Below are 18,180 nucleotides of genomic sequence, written 5' to 3'. Positions count from 1 at the left end.
TACACCACAAGCTTCTCTAACATTTGAAAAGTATGTTTGAAAGCCACTTTTATTAAGCCTTGAGAGATATTAAGAAAAAGACACTGAACTTCTTTTTCATGTTCAAAGTAGTGATTTATGACAGAGTATTTTAGAAAAACTCACATTTACACAGTTCTCTTAACTACTGCAGAGCCCTTTTTACTTCTCCGGTTGCCTATCAGCACTATAACAAATACAACTACTTTAGGTTTAACGGCTGAGGACTAGTAAAGTCATGCACATTTACAAAGAGTAAAATTAATAGGTTCAAGTTTTCCATTACTAATTTTTAAGAGTTTTAAGAGAAACTCAGCAATATATACTTTTATTTCACTTACCCATTTTGTGACCTCAGGAAAAAAATATCTAAAGGAGCAGGTAGTGAAGAAAAAGGCTAAAATGTTTGCTTCTAAAATAAAATACAAAAAAAAAAAAAAAAAAAATCCCAAAACCCACAAACCACTACCACCAAAAACAAAAGTCAATTACAGCCCCCTGAAAAGCTGAGAAGCATCAGTGTCACTGGTAGGATAGAAACAAGGCATCATTCATAACCAAAAGACACAATTCATTATTTGTCTGGGTGCTGCAGCTGGACAATGCCTTCAGGCACACATTTCAGGCAGGGTTTTTTTTTGGATCTGGTAGGTTGTTTTGGTTTGTTTTGGGGATTTTTTTAGTGGTTTGTTTTGGTTTGTTAAGCTTTCCTTTTCTTTTTGTGGTTTTTCTATCAGAAGCCCAGTCTTTGTGAGGCACCAAAGATGGTTATACTGAAAACACATACAAAAATGCAACGTGTGGCTGCATGGTTTCTAGCTTTTAAGTGGTCTAGCACATAAAACCACCTCAAACTAAAAACACACACAACATGCAATGACAGCAACAAACTGCACCTTACATGCTTCTTCCACCCTAAATGGTGGAAATGCAACTCAGACAAGGGCATTTGGTGACAACAGCAGTAAATGTACCCACAGCACAATGCTTTACTATCATGTAAGAAAACTAGTCAAACACACCAGTAAGCCTGCACAAGAGCCTGAGCTGGAGGCTTAAGCTCTGCTCTGTCTTCTGCAAAGAAGGTGGCTCAGCTACTCTACAGCTAAAGCCTAAACACAGGCAGCTCATAACAGAGTGCTTCATGTGAGAATTTCAGTCTGAGGGTAACAATGCAGGGTGGAACAAGACCTCGAGCAAGTCACTGATACTTTTATGGGCATTAATTTTAATTCAGTATCAACTGGTAATATTTTCAAACCAGAGAGAGCTTCCTCACCATAAGCCAGCCACCTGCACTATGAAGGGAGCTGCTGTGAACCACTAAGTGGTTCAAGACACCCTTCTCAGCTATGAGAGTGTCTTAAGAAGTAGGCTCCAGGCATTCCTCCAAGCTCAGTAAATTCCAACTCTTAAATATAAGCAGTGCACCTACAGATGTTTAACATATTCCATATTAAAAGCATTCACAGCTAGTTCGACCTTCAGGGATGTTAGGTCCGCAGACTAAGTATCTCTCATACTTCTGTTCTCTCTTATTGCTATCATGAAAAATCATGAGCATTTTCCCATTATTCTGCAAGTTTCTGGACTTAAAATGGGTATCTGCCAAGATTTATTAGTTAAAGGGAAAGCAAGATCAGATGCATTTTCCTCCATGTCCATTTAAAATTGTCTTTATTTCAGTCATTTTAAGCAGAAACCTCTCACAGCAGTTGGGATAAGCAGGCTGTTATACCATTACACTGTTACATTCAATTGCAGAGATACATCTCACTTCATACAAATATAAGCAAAAGGTGTGTTTGTGGTGAGGTTTTTCAAGGAACATTTCTTAAATGTCTCAGTGTGCCAAGTACACCGATCTGCACTTTTTGCATCAGAAGGCCAACTAGGAACACAGCACATCTCGCTCGTGGATCACAGGGGGAATTAAACCATTGTGTCGTGACAAACCTTACCTGACAGAAAAGCACATTCAATTTGCTTGAGGAATCCAACTGTTCACCTATATTCAGTATTGTCATGGGCGGGGGTCCTTAATTGCACAAAGGTACAGAGCACTACTTCTTGGATTATTTAAACTTAAAACTTAACTGAGCACTAGCCTCGTATCTTCACTCTTAAAGTATCTGAGGCACAAGTATGTGTGTGTACTTGTTTTATTCATAATTTGTCTTGGGATACCAAATGTATTTCTAGTTCAGGTCAGTCAACAAAATTGGTGACCTCATTTCAAAACATCCAGTGATCCATTTTTCATTAAATGGCAATATCGAATGTTAAAAGGAACATAAAAACAAACATGCACACAATTGTACAGTTTTCATAAATGTCTATTTCATTATTTGTGGGTAGCGCATTAAACAGTTAAATACATTTAAATAATGTTTAAGTGACTGCACTAATGCAGAATTTTAACTAGATGGGTAACCAATTTAACTAGAAACCAGCTAACAAGTAACTGTCTAAATACTTCAAATACAGCTCTTGTTCTAGGTCATCCTTCCTGGAAAAAAGCCTGCTGGTCACATTGGAAATACATTTTAAGGCCAAATTCTTCTGATATCCCTTCTCTGCAGCAGTTTCTTCACCTTTTTAAGCCTCCAATTCCAGGCCAAGACCAAGTTTATGGCCACCAGCATTGATGCTCTTTCCATCTATCAGGGCGGACAGTGTAAGCTTCACACCTGTAAGATTTTTAAGAAGCATGTTTACAACACAGTAGCTTTCATGCAACTTAACCTCTGTCATCACAAGTCCCAGTTATAGCTCTCTTTTTATACAATTACTTTCCTCCAAAGATTTTTAGAGGAGTATACATTTACCCATGAAATCTACTGAAAGTCAGTCACATGAAGAAAGTGTTATGATTTTTGTAAACAGTTATAATGTCAATATACGAAGTCTCTAATTGCTAAATACGCAAGAGTTCTCTTTCCTGCATTAAGACATGAAAATGAGGAGGAAATCTGTGCATAGACAGACACTCCTACCTATAAAGGGATGGAATGAAACTAGATTTTTCAAATAAGGAACTAACCAATGGTACTATGGCCTTAACAGGTGCTTTTATACTGAAGTGAAACAAGTTACAGTCTGGAGGGTTTCTTTACTAAATATGAAGAGCAGGAAGTGTGGGATTTTGACAATTAATGATAATTTGAAGACCTGCTATCATTCAACGTAGTATGACTGGACAAAGCAGTGCCAAAAAAGAAGACATGCTTTGCCTAGCCTAAAGCTAAGCTGTCAAACATAATGCAGTCCATTCTTGCACAGATCAGTGAGGAATACAATATATTGATACCGTTAGATAAAATGGAGTTTGTCTTGCTTAGATAAAGGTTTGATGAATGATTGAAGCTATAGTAAAATACCTACTTGGCTTTCAAAGAAAAAATATTCTGAAGGAAAAGAAATGCATACAAATGCAGAGACCTCAATTATTTTCTTTAGGATGCATAGAAGATATATATGTGATATAATTCATGACAGCTCGTACCTGGCCTCAGGGTCTGGGTATAACCCACTCCAATTAGACTAGAATTGTTCACCTTTGCCTAAAAAAAAAAAAAAAAAAAAAGGCAACTGAAATGTTTAAACTGTTTAGTTATTTGTTACCATTCAGAATCTAAAATTACTATGGCAACACTGCCGTTATCAGTTTAACCAAATGTTATCTGTTCTTTCAGTACAGTGTTTCCTGAACTCTCTCCTTCCAGCTACGCCCTCGTCCTTCAACTTACAGCTGCAGCAGTAACATATTTTGAAGCAATAACATATATTAAGAGCAGAAGGGATGTAAGGGCAGGAAGAAATGTTACTGAAACACGATTTCATAGGTAAACTTCACCACTTCCCCTTTTTCAGCAGGCCAGAGATATTTACCAGCAGTCTCCTAAAAAATGCCACATCAGAGGACTCCTCCATGTTCATATTACATAGGAATTAGGATCTTGTCAGTCACTCAGCAAACATTTTGTAATCTCATCATAAACAATATGTACAAAATTATTTCACTTTGCATCACTTCCTCAACAGAATGATTCCAACTTTGTAACATACAGCAAACTTTGCTGCTTGTCAACTTTTAACCAGTACTGCTAGAGTTCTAACCATGAGAATGTCACGGAGCTCCCCAAAAACTAGTTTAAAAAAATTCTGTAAACTTACAGAACCAGACACAACCTTTTTTTTTTAAATTGTGTTTTTGTAAGTACAGTAGGATCTCCAACATAAGCACATTTGACAGTCAGATTCTATGAGACTTTGCTGTAAGCAACATGACAGAATTTAAATACTGCTGGCTTAATTAAAATTGCCTGGACTGTAAGAGTAATTTCTACAAGGCCTCCCAGCCTATTTTGTACTAATAACACAGGGATTCACAGCAACTGAAAATACACTGTATTTTGCACAACCCTTCAGGTTACAGCCATACTTACTGAAAGAGAAGCAGTGGAATCCAACTTGTATTTAGCTGCAATGCCAAAACGAGTGCTGTTGCTACCTGCTGTCCAAGCCAGGTTTATAGCAGTTTCAAGATTGTCACTCACTTTTTGGTAAATTGACCCACCAAATTCAGAACCATCATTGCTGCACAAATTAAGAAAAAAGTTAGTTTCCTATTTGCATATTCCACTTTTTTTTTTTTTATCTCTTTTGGGTTTTTTTTTTTACTACTTCAGATTTTTATTCAAATAAGAATTTCAGAAGTTTGAGTTGTTTCACATTTTTTGAAAAGGGAAGGTGAATGAAGGCTTCAGGGCAAAATTAAACGGCGGTAATTCATGGAAATAAAAAGGTATTTCAGAGTGCTACAGATAATTCTCATGTTAATTGCCAAAAAACAGTCCTTGAACAAAACTCCACATCACATCCTTACAAAACTGACCAATATGTGTTATATGGTTACAAAATGGGCCTTCTGAATTTATGATTATTGAATATGTGAAACTCCTAGAGAACTGAATGACCTCCCAAAAATCTGTCACAATGTTTTACATTAGTAAATTGAAACTGAATTCTTACAGCCCGGACTCTAAAGTATTTTATAGTTTTCTCCTATATTCCTCAATTTCCATGAATTCAGAGTGATAAAATCCCCATGCTTTCCCTTCAAAAGCAAAACTTTTAATTATCTAAACACACTAGAACTCCACCAATTTTATTAATTTTGATTGAAAATATCATGAAAATATCAGATTGCTCTGGAGTAAGATCTAAAGGCAGGAAGTCTGAAGAAAGATGTCTTACACTTGTTTACACTGTTTCATGCACAAGCAAGATGAACCTCCACAAAAAGCCCAGAAGCAATGCTCTAGTCTTACTCTAGAAACTACTACAGCATTAATGCAACACTAATTAGTACCTCTAACAAATCTACTGCCCTTAAATTGCAATCTGATACAACTCAATATAATGGGATAGCCAGAAAAAGCATTATTATCAGTTCTGCATAACTGAAGTACTGCACTTTCAATTTACACGTACTTCAGTATTTGGCAAGCTGTACCACATATGCTGGAAGTGCTAACCAGTCACAGGCATTTACTGTTTTGAAAAAGAGAGATACAAAGTATCATTTACATTTATTTAGAGTTTCCTATTGAAAAATGCACCCAATTAACGGCCTTGTAAGCACCTCTTGATATTTCAAGCATTTGTATTTTGACTAGAAGGAAACATAAAGTAAGCCTGCTTCTGGAAAGCTGGAGAAGTTTTCAGTACTTACACATTAGTGTGCAGTTGGAAGTCTCCAGTCTTGTAACCCACAGAGAAATTATTTCTTGTCAATTTTGATTTGGCACTATCAAAAGTCATCTGATAACCAGCAAGCCAGCCTTCATAACCAAAGACAGCTGAACCATGGACTGCAGGCCCGGCAAAATCAAAGTCAACATCACAGCCTAGGTTTATGCATTCACGTTTATAAGTTGACTTAATTTTACCACTTTTCTTTCTGAAACAGAGGAAAGAGTTATGTTAAGACAAGCATACATGATCTTCCTCAATGACCTGCCAAATTCAAGACCTATGACTCTACACAATGTATCTAAATGTCTTGCACATGCATCCCCTGGACCAGGCAAAAGTACAGCCAGCCCATTCAAAGCACGCAGGGCTATGGCAAACAGGCATTTTCTGATGAATGTAGCAGCAGTTTCATGTTTCCTGCAATCTTCCAGTATTTCTATCCCAGAAAATAAGCAAAGTTGTGAAATGTGCAATACTAACCCCATAGTGATGTCACGGTAAAGAGCAGAAGCCTTTAGCATTGGGATTTGCTAAGCTGGATCAACAGCAAACCATACAAAAAGCTCTGTCAACACCACAGGCCAGATCAATGGACCATGGTGCTGTTACTGCCCAAGTAAGGTAAAAACGTTAACAATTCTTACCCTGTATTTGGTGAGAAAGTTGTATCAAATGTCAACTTCAAGCCTTTGGCAAGCTAATTGAAGGGGGGAGAAGATAAGATAAAGCTATAAATTCAGTTCTTGCACAGAGGTAAAACAAATAAATATTTTCCTAATCTATTACCTGATCTTCAATGGCAATTTCTGTTCCCAGAGTGTTATCTGTGTTCCATTTTTCTGTGAAAGTCAGACCATACTCAGCCCACTTGTATTTGGTCTCCAAGCTCCCATTCACTTTTCCAGTGTCTGTGTTCGATGAACCAGATGTTGTGAATTCCTAAAAAGCACAGAAGATAATAATAAGGTAATCCTAAAAGCATTACACAGTGTTTCCTTCAGCAGGCATTAAGATCTGGTTATTATATGGAAAAAAAAAATTACAATCAGTAGGTAACTTGCAGTGGAGAAGGGAGAACAGCACAGCCAAGAAGAATTAATGACTCATGCCCTCATGAAGGCCTCCCCACAATCCCCATCTCAACTGCAGCACTCCTGCCACTATTACAAAATGTACAGGGTGGCAAATTAACTCCAAAGCAAGACAGTAGCTACCATAAGGACTCTCCTCTAAAGCAGCAACAAGTTCCTGAAATGTAAGGCTCAGTTTGATACTTCCAGTGAGCAACTTAAAAATCAAACTAAGAACAAAGAACACTATTAGGCACATATTATAACTCCAGTAAAATTCTTTTATGAATCACATATGTATTTTCATTACTCTTGTCAACCATCCCTGAAGACAGTGTGCAACTGTAAAATGTCACAGAATGGCATCATTTTTCAAACTGGACATGGGGTGGGTGGTTTGGTTTCTTGTTTGGGTTGGGGTTTTAACTGTTTTTTAAGGAGTTCTTAGTCTGCCCAATGCACTAGCCTTTCCCACCAGCCATAGGCACACCTTCTACTAACACCTATAGAATTCCTATTGTCCCGGCACTTTGTTTCAATGACACACAGAAATAACGTTTGAAGTGGGAGTTTAGCAAACAAGCTGGGTTTATAGTATGGTATGATCTGACCTGGAATTCTTGAAAGTAACTTAGAAATCAATAGTATCACTCTCATTTCTTTATTAAAGGAAGTAATCACTGATATCTCTCACTATTTGGATTCTCACAAAGAACAGAATGAACAGTTTCTGGGTACCACTATTCAAAACTGAAAGTAATTAGAAGTGGAAGCCAGGTTTGCAAATACCTTTTAAAGAGCTCTTTCCAGTGAAGTATTATTGCCCTTATGATTTAAGAAGTCCATTATTTCAACTTTTTAAAACATCTAAACAAACATTTTGATCTCTGTCTTCCTCCATACACAACATTATTTTCAAACAAATGTCTCACACTCACCTTCCCCAGAAGGAAACACAGATTTGAAATCGCAAGCCCTTAGGCACTCTTACAGCAAAAGCCCCAAGAGCATAAAACAAACATTGCTGAGACTGTTCTTTAATGGTGGCTGACCAAATCAGACCACATCCAAGACATTTACTTGTGTGATGTTAGTGACCCACTACACCATACACAGTTGCATAATTCTACTAGGTCTATTTCTTGGCAAGGGACAGGAACTACACAAATACCTTCAGCTTTAACTTCTTGCTTTGTGCTATTCCTACCTCACAGAGTCTATGTGAGTGTAGCCATTTGGGCAACAGCTTCAGGAGAAACAAATTTTATGATCTTATCTAAGCTTTAAAACATCTGTAGGACATATATTCCAGCAGTTTCTCCTCCTGGGAAGGATGGCTTATAACTGATACAGGATTCACATTAGGCTTGGATTTTTCAGAGAGTTTTACCAGCATAACTGGTAGTCCTCCAAAGAAACAAGCTACAGTAAGAACAACTAGCTCTGTAATAGGGCTCTTGCAAACTGTGTTTCAGTTGGCATACAGATTTCTAGAAAAAACAGCATATAACCATGAACTTTGTTTCTAACAGTAAGTTACACTGCTCAGGCTCCAGTTATGGGGAGAAAAAAAAATCTACCATTATATCATGCAAAGTCTGCTCTAGAAATAGATAAAAATCACAGGGGGCACTGTGCATGACTGAGACATCTTGCATGGAGCACTACTGAAGCACTTAAGTACCTAGAGGAGCCAAAGATTCAACATGCTTATTCAATGCCAGCTACTTCAGAGGAGAACCAAGATGCCAGAAATTTCCACCAAACAGTACCACAAGGTACTTCAGAAATAAATTCTGTATACTGTTATTGGTATATTAAAATCCTTTATTTGTTCACCTTCACATGTAAAACCAGGGACAATTAATAAGCCCTTGTATTATAAAAAGACTACTAAACAAGGCAATATTCCTGATACATTCAGAACTTTAGGGGCTTCTGAAATTATTTAACACCAGATATTTATCATTCATATAACCTATAAAATACTTAACAGCATCCGAAATGTGCCCCTTTTAACTAAGTATCAGAACATAGCTAGAAAAAAAATATAATAAAAGTTACTTAAACTCACCACTCCGCTTGCAGATTTTGTTTTCACATCCAGTTTCACCAACCCAAAGCCTTAATAAACAGAAGTCAAAGTTACATGGTTAACGAAGGCCCTGCAAATTTTTCAATAACCTGATCTTTCAGGCAGACTCAGCAGTGTCCTACATATGTTCATTTATATATATAAACAGCTATAGACTGACTTCAGCAACATTCAACTTACAGATGCCACAGCAGGTAAAGGAGGCCTCTCCAAACCAAGGCAGGGAAGTGCCTCTCGGTTCTATGTGAGTATATTTAACTACCAAATGATGCTTCCAAAAGGAAAAACATTATTTTCTGTTCCTGGAATTGAACTGTTTTTATATAATAGTCAATGCCTTTTAAAGAGCTATCCCAACCCATAAAACACCTGTTTCTGCACCAAGACAAAATATCTCAAAGTAAAATACTGTAAAAACAAAGTCACTGGGAAATACACAACCAATGGAACTGTAATGTAAGTAGGTTTTGTGAAAGTGTCAATTCACACTGTTATCCAGAGAGGCGAGCAACAGTCTTAGTGAAAAAACCCCACATTTCCAAAGACCAGAAAGAAACAGCACTGTGACAAAGAATGATTTAACTAAGCAGCTATCTGGTATTAAAGCATTTTAAGATATGGCAGGATTCTTTAGCCATTCCTCTTTCTAATCCAAAAAAGGCTACATTAGACTGGTATATAACCCTTTCTATATCAACAAATGTTGTGGCACAGACAGACCAGTAAACAAAGTGCTCCTAAGTTAAACTATACTTGCTGCTTGCATTCTTGCATACTTGTACACCTCTGACATTTATGTGGCTCAAGCAGTAAGACTTAACAGCCTTCACATCAAAACAACCCACAAAAAGCCTTCAACAATCTGTTAGTTGGTGGTAGAGATAAAAAACACACCATACCTTCCTCCTCCCCAAAAACACTGGCATTTGATCATTCAATTTTCCATACAGACTTAAAAAAGGCAATTCATTGTTGCACCTCAAACACCACTTATGAAAGGTACTATTCTTACCATATCCTTTATTGAAGATATCTCTGGCAGGTTTGCCAAGGTCTACGTATGATGGAGGAATCGCCATTGGAGCTGAAAGGTAAAGGACTAATTAATAATGAACTTTCTGCCACTGCACACATGAAAAAATGCTACCACAATTCTTTCAATATAGTCTTTAAGGCAGATTCATCTACATACAGACAATTAATAGATATAATTATATATTTAAAATTAATACATATGATACTACAGTATTCTGTGAAACACAGATTTTCACTGAAGGTCACTGTGAACATGAGATGTTTTCTCAGCTTATGCAGAAAAGAGGCATTACAGAGAAAAGCCATTACAAGACCACACAGTTCCTAATTTTTCAGGTAGATTTCTCCGTACGTCTTTCATTACCACAAATTAACTAATAACTCACATTTCCAGAGTTGGCATAGTTACTGCCAAAAATCTGGACACTAGAAATCTAAAAACCTGTAATGCAGACAGTTATTCCCTGAAGTTCTACAAAGCCAAAGTTGACACAGGCTTATGAAAACTAATTGAAAGTACCCATAAGGTTTTAGTTTTCAAAATGTAAAAAGAGAGCATATCTGCTCTCCAACATCATTTTTGCCCCATATTTTACATGGCAGACATACCATTTTAAAAAGAAGATCTAATGCCATTAACCAGCAATCAATCTAATAACATGTAAGAGCTTACATGGTGGGAAGCTGTCCTGTTAGTTTAAAACATCCAAGTAGGAGGAGTGTGGGGCCTGGGAGAAAAGATCTCTTTACAAGTGCCTTTCTCTTTAACCCTGCTGTTAAAGAACCTGCCACTGCAGATGAGCTATGGCCCAGCTCTCTGGCCCCATGGGCAGAGGCTAAGGTCTCACCCAGGCCCGTATCGCTCTCCTCCCTGGGAGCACACACTCTTATCTGTACTTCCTTGAAAGACTGTTTTCCCATGATTTCAACAGCAAGAGGCTGCTGTCACAGAGGCCCACAATTTTAAAGTTGTGAAATATAGGAAACAGAGCATATTAGTAACTCCCCCCACACTGTGAAAAGGGGGAAAATGAACCTAACTAGACAAGGCTATGAAAAGGCTAAACACATGCAAACAAAAAATCTTATCTTCTCAAACGGATTGGTCACATTTGTTTAGCTGAGAGACTCAGATTAACATAATTGACTTTTTATCTTCATTTTGTGTGGTGATTTTTTAAGTAAATGAAAAAACTGTCTTTAGAACTTGAAAAATAACCATGGCAGTGTTCTCACATGTTAACTTCCAAACCCTAATTACACCTGCCATATACAGCCAAATTTTATTAACTGCTATTAAAAAAAACCCCGAACTACTTTAGCAATCAATGGGAAGGCAGAAGACTGTTCCTTATTTTTCTACAATTCATAATGCAGATTTCCAGAGTACCCTACTTCAGCTCCCTACTGCCCTAAGGGTATAATTTCAACCTCCTCGGAGAAACAATACTTACACTCAGTTTCACACACATACACACAAATTCAGAAAAACTTCTTTAGCAAAGATGTCTAAACCCTACAACTAGGTCACTATATCAAGACATCTATTGCTTGCTCAAAAAGAAGTCTGGTTTTCCATATGAAAATGGCCTAAAGCATCTGAAGTTTAAAGAAGTTAAACCCGAATTAAAGTCTATAGAAGAACAGACCCTAATCCCAATGACAAGTCATTAAATGGTTCCTATTATTTTTTCCATTAAAAAAAGCAGCTGACAGACCAATTACAAGGGAGTGTGAGAACTCTCGCCTGCAGAGTTCTGTTCTACAGTACCTGTACAATTCAGCAGTTTAACAGATTATAGACAAGGTTGAGCCACACATTTCCTCTAATGAACAAATCTCACCTCTAACTAGCATTGCCAGAAAAATAATTATTTCTAGTTTTGGAGTTTTATATTAGCCTTTACCACAGACATGCTTTTACAGTATAAATAAACAAGCTTTTCCCTTTTGTTTTCGATGTTACCAAACTGACTAGACAAGCAGTACAGACAAGAGATTTATGCTAAGCAGAAATGTCCTGAGAAGTTAAGAGACTTTTATCTGTGTCAAAATTTAGAGGATTATTACAGTAAAAAGGATGTTATCATTTTATCTGGCCTAGTTAAGCATCCTTACCAGCCAATATTTGTCAGACATTCCAGTCTACAGATACAAGTTTTGTAATAAAACTTTGAAAGAGAGTACAACTGCCACACTGCTGTTCTAATACTATACTGTAACACTGACCGGGATGGATGAAGACAAAAAAGGAAACCAAGAGTTATGTTTGGATATACTAAATGTCTGATAAACCAGTGTCACCATCAGAACGCTCATTAAATGAAAAAAGAGCCATTTAAAAATCAGTCCTGTGTCCTTTAATGTTTGATAGGTTTGCAAATTCTTATAATCACGAGTAATTTTTTTCAACACTATTTTGAAGCATCTTTCACTTAGAAACTACTAATTATAAGTCACTAAACAATAAGCATCATTTAGCAGAGATTTGTTGTAAAAACTGTAAAATAACCGACTTGAAGTACAGAATACACTTGAGCCAAGTGAGAGCTCCACCCTAATCTTTTTTTCATGCCACCGTGATGAAAAAAGTTTAATTAATCTGTTACTCGGCAGCCACAATCATGCTTTTTTTTCTGCAATAAAAAGGAAAAAAAAAATCACCCCAAGAACAGAAAAATGCATTAACATTATTGGGATTACTACATCACAGTTTTCCTTAGAAGCAGTAGTTCAAAACTCTCAAACTCTACAATTAAAAAATGACACAGACCTCTATTAGGATTTCTAACAATTGTAAGATCTCAAGATATTCAAGATCAAACTATAAAACATATCAGCCTATAATACTTTTAAAAAAAGCGTGTACTCACCAATTTAAAAGCCAACAACTACGCCGAAATTATCCCAGTATCCCAATAAATAGCAACAGAAGAATTGAGGTTATTTAAAAACTAATTTGTTAAAATACATCGGACACACGGTGACCTTCAGGCTTACTGATACAACAGAGAGCTTAAAAAAAGCCACCTCCTTACCCTTGCATTAACCCTCTCCCTACTCACAGACCGGAGGTGGACACGCAAGCCTAATATTGGCCAGGCCAATGTAGAAACTTTAAGGACGAGATCTGGAAATGGCCTGCGGGCTCAGGAAGCGAGGCGGGGGCAGTAAAGCAGCGCCTCCCGGAGAGGAAGGGCAGCGAAGGGAGAGCGGGGATGCGGCCGCAGCCCGGGCAGGGCAGGGCCGGGCCGGGCCGGGCCGAGCGGCGGCCCCAGGCCGAGCGCCAGGCGCGCCGCCCGCCCCGCCGCAAGGTGAACCGACCCGCTCGGCGCGGCCATCTTGGGCATCCCGGCCTGACCCTCCCGCCCGCCGCGCCCCGCGCAACCCAGCCCGGCCGCGAGACCGCGGGGACAGCGGCCACGGAGAGCCCTCCGCCCGCCCCGCGAACCCGGGAGCGCTGGGACGAGCCCGCGGCCCCGCCACCCCCGGCCCACGAGGCCCCAGACCCGCTCGCCGCCAGGCGAGCCCCGCCCGCCCCCCCACCCTTGCTCCGCGGGGCTTATCTCGGCCGGGGCCGGCACCTGCGTGTCGCGGGTCGGCGGCGGAGCAGGGCTCAGGCCGGTCAGGGGCGGGCAGAGTCGTGCGGCAGGCCGCGCTGCTGCAGCCGCGGGCAGTGGAGGGCGAACTGAAGGAGACACCGATCCGCCCGCCCGCCGCTGCCGCCGCGCAGGACCCCGGCGCGCCGGGGCCGCCCATCCCGCCGCCTGCCCCGCCCGCCGCGCCACACCACCACCCGCCCCGCGGGAGGCGCCGGCGCCCGCGGCCCAGAGCCCGGCAGCGGCGGCAGGCGCCGCAGCCCCGAGCCAGAAGCCGGACGGCGGCGCCGCGGCCGGGCAGGCGCTCGGGCGGGCAGCCCCGGCGGCGGCGGGGGCCTGCGGGAGGGCGGGGCCGGTGCGCGCAGGGCGGGCGGAGGGGCTGGGGCCGCCGCGGGGAAGGAGGGGCTCCACAGCGGCCGTAGCGGCCACACCCGGAACCTTCCGCCTGGGGCCTGCAGGGCACGGTTCTCCTCGCCTTGGGGATGGGCGGCCCTCGGCTGCACACAGAACAGGATCCGGGCGCCGCCGCCCTTCCTGGGAAACTACTGGTCACCCTGTCGGGGCCCACCCGCCTCCCGCCCTGGCACGCGGACTGGAGAAGCCCCGGAGCTGCGGCCAGGCCCCGGGGGCCTCCGTGCAGATGGCGCTTGCCGGGCGCAGCCCTTGCTCCTCACAGCCCCCAGGAGCCCTTTCCTTCTCCAGGGAACAGCGCCCGCGGAGCAGGGGGCGATGAGGCAGTGCCCAGCATCGCTCCGCAGCGCTGCTCGCCTTCGCTGTCCCGCTGCCGCTGAACGCATCGCACCTCACGTGCTCTGCTGCTGCTGCCCGAAGGCCACGGACACACAGGGCCAGCCCGCAGGACGGCTGTCCCACTGCCGCTCTGGCAGTTGCACTCCATGGAACAAGGCGTCGTGCCTCCTGCAGACAAGTTGCCGCAGACTTTCAAATTGCCTAAGCTCCGTTTTTACCTCTTCCAGTCACCACCCACAGACACCCCCCCCTCCCCATAAGAGCACAGAGTGTCTCAGGCCAAGAGAAGCAATAACCCTCAGATACCTTTCCTAGACAGTGCTGTCTGACCATAAATCATAGCTGGAGAACAGTCACACGACTATTGTGCAGCAGGAGGAATCACAATGCAGACCATTGCAAGGCCAAGGAACTGCACAATAGCCATTTCTAAAATTCATATTCTTCTCTCATTGCTTGGATTATGACATGATCTCAAATTCAAGAAAGTAAAATTAATTTACAAATAAACAATATTTGTGTGATACAAAAAATACATAATAGCACAATTCATTTTCCAGAACACATGGTAGAACACTATTTTCCCAGGATATTAAGAAGAGAGCAGATTAGCAGAAAGGCCCAACATAATGCCAGTCAGCACCTGCTTGTTATAGCAAAAGAGAAGCAACAGATTTTTTTTTTTTGTGTGTGTGTGTGTCTGTGCAGGTCCAATGCTTTCACATCAAAAGACCCAAGAGATGTTTCATTCTGACAGTTTTAAGACAGACAGTTTGCCATTGCACAGATAAATATGTGTTGATGAATCTAGAAGGAAAGCCACATACTGAGAAAATAAATAACAGTAGGAAAAAAACCCAGTGTGTCTTACTGTACATGGAAACATACATTAGAAATAAAGAGATCTGATTACGTAAAAATAGATTGTGGAATAGGTTGCTCATTATTTAAAGACATGCATTTATTATTCATACCAGTCCTATAAATCCATTCTGAATAAAAGTTCAGTTGCTTATAGGAGACATCAGCATTCTGCCTTATTTTTCCCTTTAAAGGTTAATATTTTAGTAATGGTTTGGCTTTATTTTTAGCAATCTAGGAAAGCAGTTACTGCCCCGCCATGAGCAAAAAAGCAACGAATCACTTGCTTTGTGAGACAAGGCAGAAACAATAATTTGAGACAGACAACAGCAGCCAAACTCTTCAGCATTACAGGCTTCTGTAGCAACAGCCTCTGCCTGCCAGTGTTTTTTACTCACTCTTGCCCTGCCCCTGCCTGGTACAACCATGTCTTATTTCTCTCAGCATATCTGCTCAAGCTCAGAGCACCAAAAAGCTTCAGGCCTGTAATAGCAAGCCTTCTGAATTACTCTGGACCATTCTTCTTAGTAATTTCCTCATACCATTTAGTGCACACACCTCCTATGTAGGTGCACTTCCTCTGAATGGGCTGGTTTTCTATTGGAATTCAGCAGCTCTCCAGTTTTGGGGCCAGTTGCAGTTGAACTGTTACCATTTTGTATTAACACAGTCATATTTATGTACAACTGACATCAGTCACATGTTTTACTGGTATCACTTGGAGAAAAACAACCCACAGGTCACTCTAAGTTTATTGCCATTTGAACACAAACTCTGCTTCTCTCTTCACAATTTATAATCAGAATTACTGAAGTAGTGTATGTGAGCAACAAAAAGAGACCAAGTGTCTACAGTACGTAGCAGTGTCCACCACACAGTTCAGACAACTTACGTTCATTTCTGACACGAGCCTGAAGTCATTGTTTGCTCTTCCCTCCAGATGCCAGATGTTCAGTTGACGATTCACTGGAGAAGCCTTACAAAAGGTCTAGCAATGAACAGCTGCCTCATTCTGAAACAAGCTGATTTAGGGCATGTAGCAGAGATTCTGAAACCAGCAGGGAAAGGGTGGAAAATAGTTGAAGCTACCAAGAAACAAATTCAGAACAAACAAAGCCAAGGGTTTTTTTCTGCAAAAGAGTGCGATCCAGTGGAATTACCTGACACAAGAAGCTAAATGTTTATATGGGCTCCAGGGAAACTAGACAGGCTTGCAGAAGAGAAATCCAGCAAGGATTACTAATTACCAATTCATTCGAGAACTACATACGGCTGTAGAGCCTGTCTGGAGTCAGCAAATGCCTGAGTTGCAAATGGAAGTATCATTTAAGTTTATCCTGTTCTTACACTGTTTATTATAGGTATGTGCTGCCTAAATAATTGCTGACTTCATCATCCCAGAGGCTGGGATATTAGATTGTCTACATCTTTTGTCTGATACCCTACAACTGCCCTTCTATGCAAGCTAGGCCTCTGGAAAGCCCTAAGAGGGCAACCAGCAGAGGTCCACACTGCCAGGATCCTTTAGACTGACACACTTAATGCCTTTCCATTTTTTTTCCCAAGCAGCTTTAAGTAACCTTCTTTCATTTTAGCTGAAACTACGAGGAAGAAGTTTAACTTAAACCAGATTCTAAGACGCACTTTACACGGGTCCAAACGGAGCTAACACATTTAAATAATCTGATAAAGATAATACCTTAGCTCAGAGGAACACCAGCTGATAGTAACAAGTGACTTTAAGGCTGAGAAAGTGCCTTGGCTCAACGAAATGTGGCCTTCGGTTCGGGCCAGCCACACGCTGCAGGCGTGGGGCCCTGTGCGGGCCGAGCCAAGCGCCTGCCTCGCTTTGGAGAGCCAATCAGCTGCCTCGCTTTGAGGAGCCAATCAGCTGCCTCGCTTTGAGGAGCCAATCAGCTGCCTCGCTTTGAGGAGCCAATCAGCTGCCTAGCTCTGGAGCGTTGACCAGGCCTGTGTGGCCAAGCCCAAAAATGAACAAAGGCCGGGAGAGGCTTTTGGCTTCCGGCTCTTGAAGAGGCCGGACTGGGCCGGGCCCACATGGCCGGGTCGGCACGCAGCTCGGCTGCGATTTCTGCCGCTGCCGGGAGCGGCCCTGTGGTTGGCGCTGAGGGCGGCCCCGGGGCCACGAGTGGCCGCCACCATCCTGGGCTGGGAGCGGCCACGTGGCCGGGACCGCGTGGCCGAAATCGACACAGCTGCAGCGGGGCCGTGCGGCCGCTGCTCTCTCGGCGTGACTCGCAGCGGCCTTTGCTTGCTTAGCCGCTTTTCACCAGCTGTGCTGCGGACAGAAGGACAAAAGCAGTGGCAGCAGTTCTTTGCTTTCGTCCAGCGCCCCGCATGATCGAAAGGCGCAGGAGCGGCGCCGGCAGCCCGCGCGGTTTGTGCAGCGTGGCGGGGACCACGGGATAGCAGCGACAGACACGGCGTTCCTCAACTGCGGAGCCTGGACAAAACCAGCCTTTAAGTGCTGTAGGACTCTATACTGTTTTAATTGATAAAGCCCCAGAACAAATGAACCTACAAATACTAATTCCCTCCCGAGTCGGGAAAAGGAAAGGTGAAGACACATACAGAAAATAACATGGGACACCGAGTTCAGTAAAGAAGGAGTCAAATTCTGGCTGGGAGGGGGTTGACTAGATGCCTTAGTCTTGGGCTGAAATTCTTTTTTTAAGACTATGGTGAAGGTGTATTTGATACATCAAACTCTTGTTTTTTCCCTGTAATTCATGGAATGCATAGGGCAGATGTGTTCTAACTACAGCCGCGAGCAGAACCATCAGTGTTGAAATAAGCAGATGTTGTAGTAGCTGTGATCCAATGAAAAGTTTGAACAGAGAGAAATGAGAAACCTTGCCCTAGGAATAGAAGAAGAAAATCTCTGTTCCCAGAGATGGATTAAAAGAACTTTCGTTTTTACGCTAGAACAGCTCATCCTTAAAAATAGCACCCCAAAAAGTTGACATGGCCC

General features: G+C 41.8%; 1 protein-coding gene across 1 annotated transcript; it reads right to left on the bottom strand.

Moving 5' to 3' along the window:
• Positions 1–1,678: 1,678 nt before the first annotated feature.
• VDAC2 (voltage dependent anion channel 2) lies at positions 1,679–13,745 on the bottom strand. The gene is given in 11 exon segments (XM_053983526.1): positions 1,679–2,593; positions 2,595–2,639; positions 2,641–2,708; positions 3,524–3,581; positions 4,467–4,617; positions 5,756–5,983; positions 6,423–6,475; positions 6,565–6,717; positions 8,923–8,972; positions 9,956–10,027; positions 13,563–13,745. Coding segments are annotated over 11 exon segments (1,128 nt in total). The 5' UTR covers positions 13,738–13,745; the 3' UTR covers positions 1,679–2,518.
• Between the last annotated feature and the right edge of the window lie 4,435 nt (positions 13,746–18,180).

The sequence above is a fragment of the Vidua macroura genome, chromosome 8, assembly GCF_024509145.1.
Source record: "Vidua macroura isolate BioBank_ID:100142 chromosome 8, ASM2450914v1, whole genome shotgun sequence".
NCBI lineage: Eukaryota > Metazoa > Chordata > Aves > Passeriformes > Viduidae > Vidua > Vidua macroura.
This window is presented reverse-complemented; position numbering and strand designations above follow the sequence as displayed.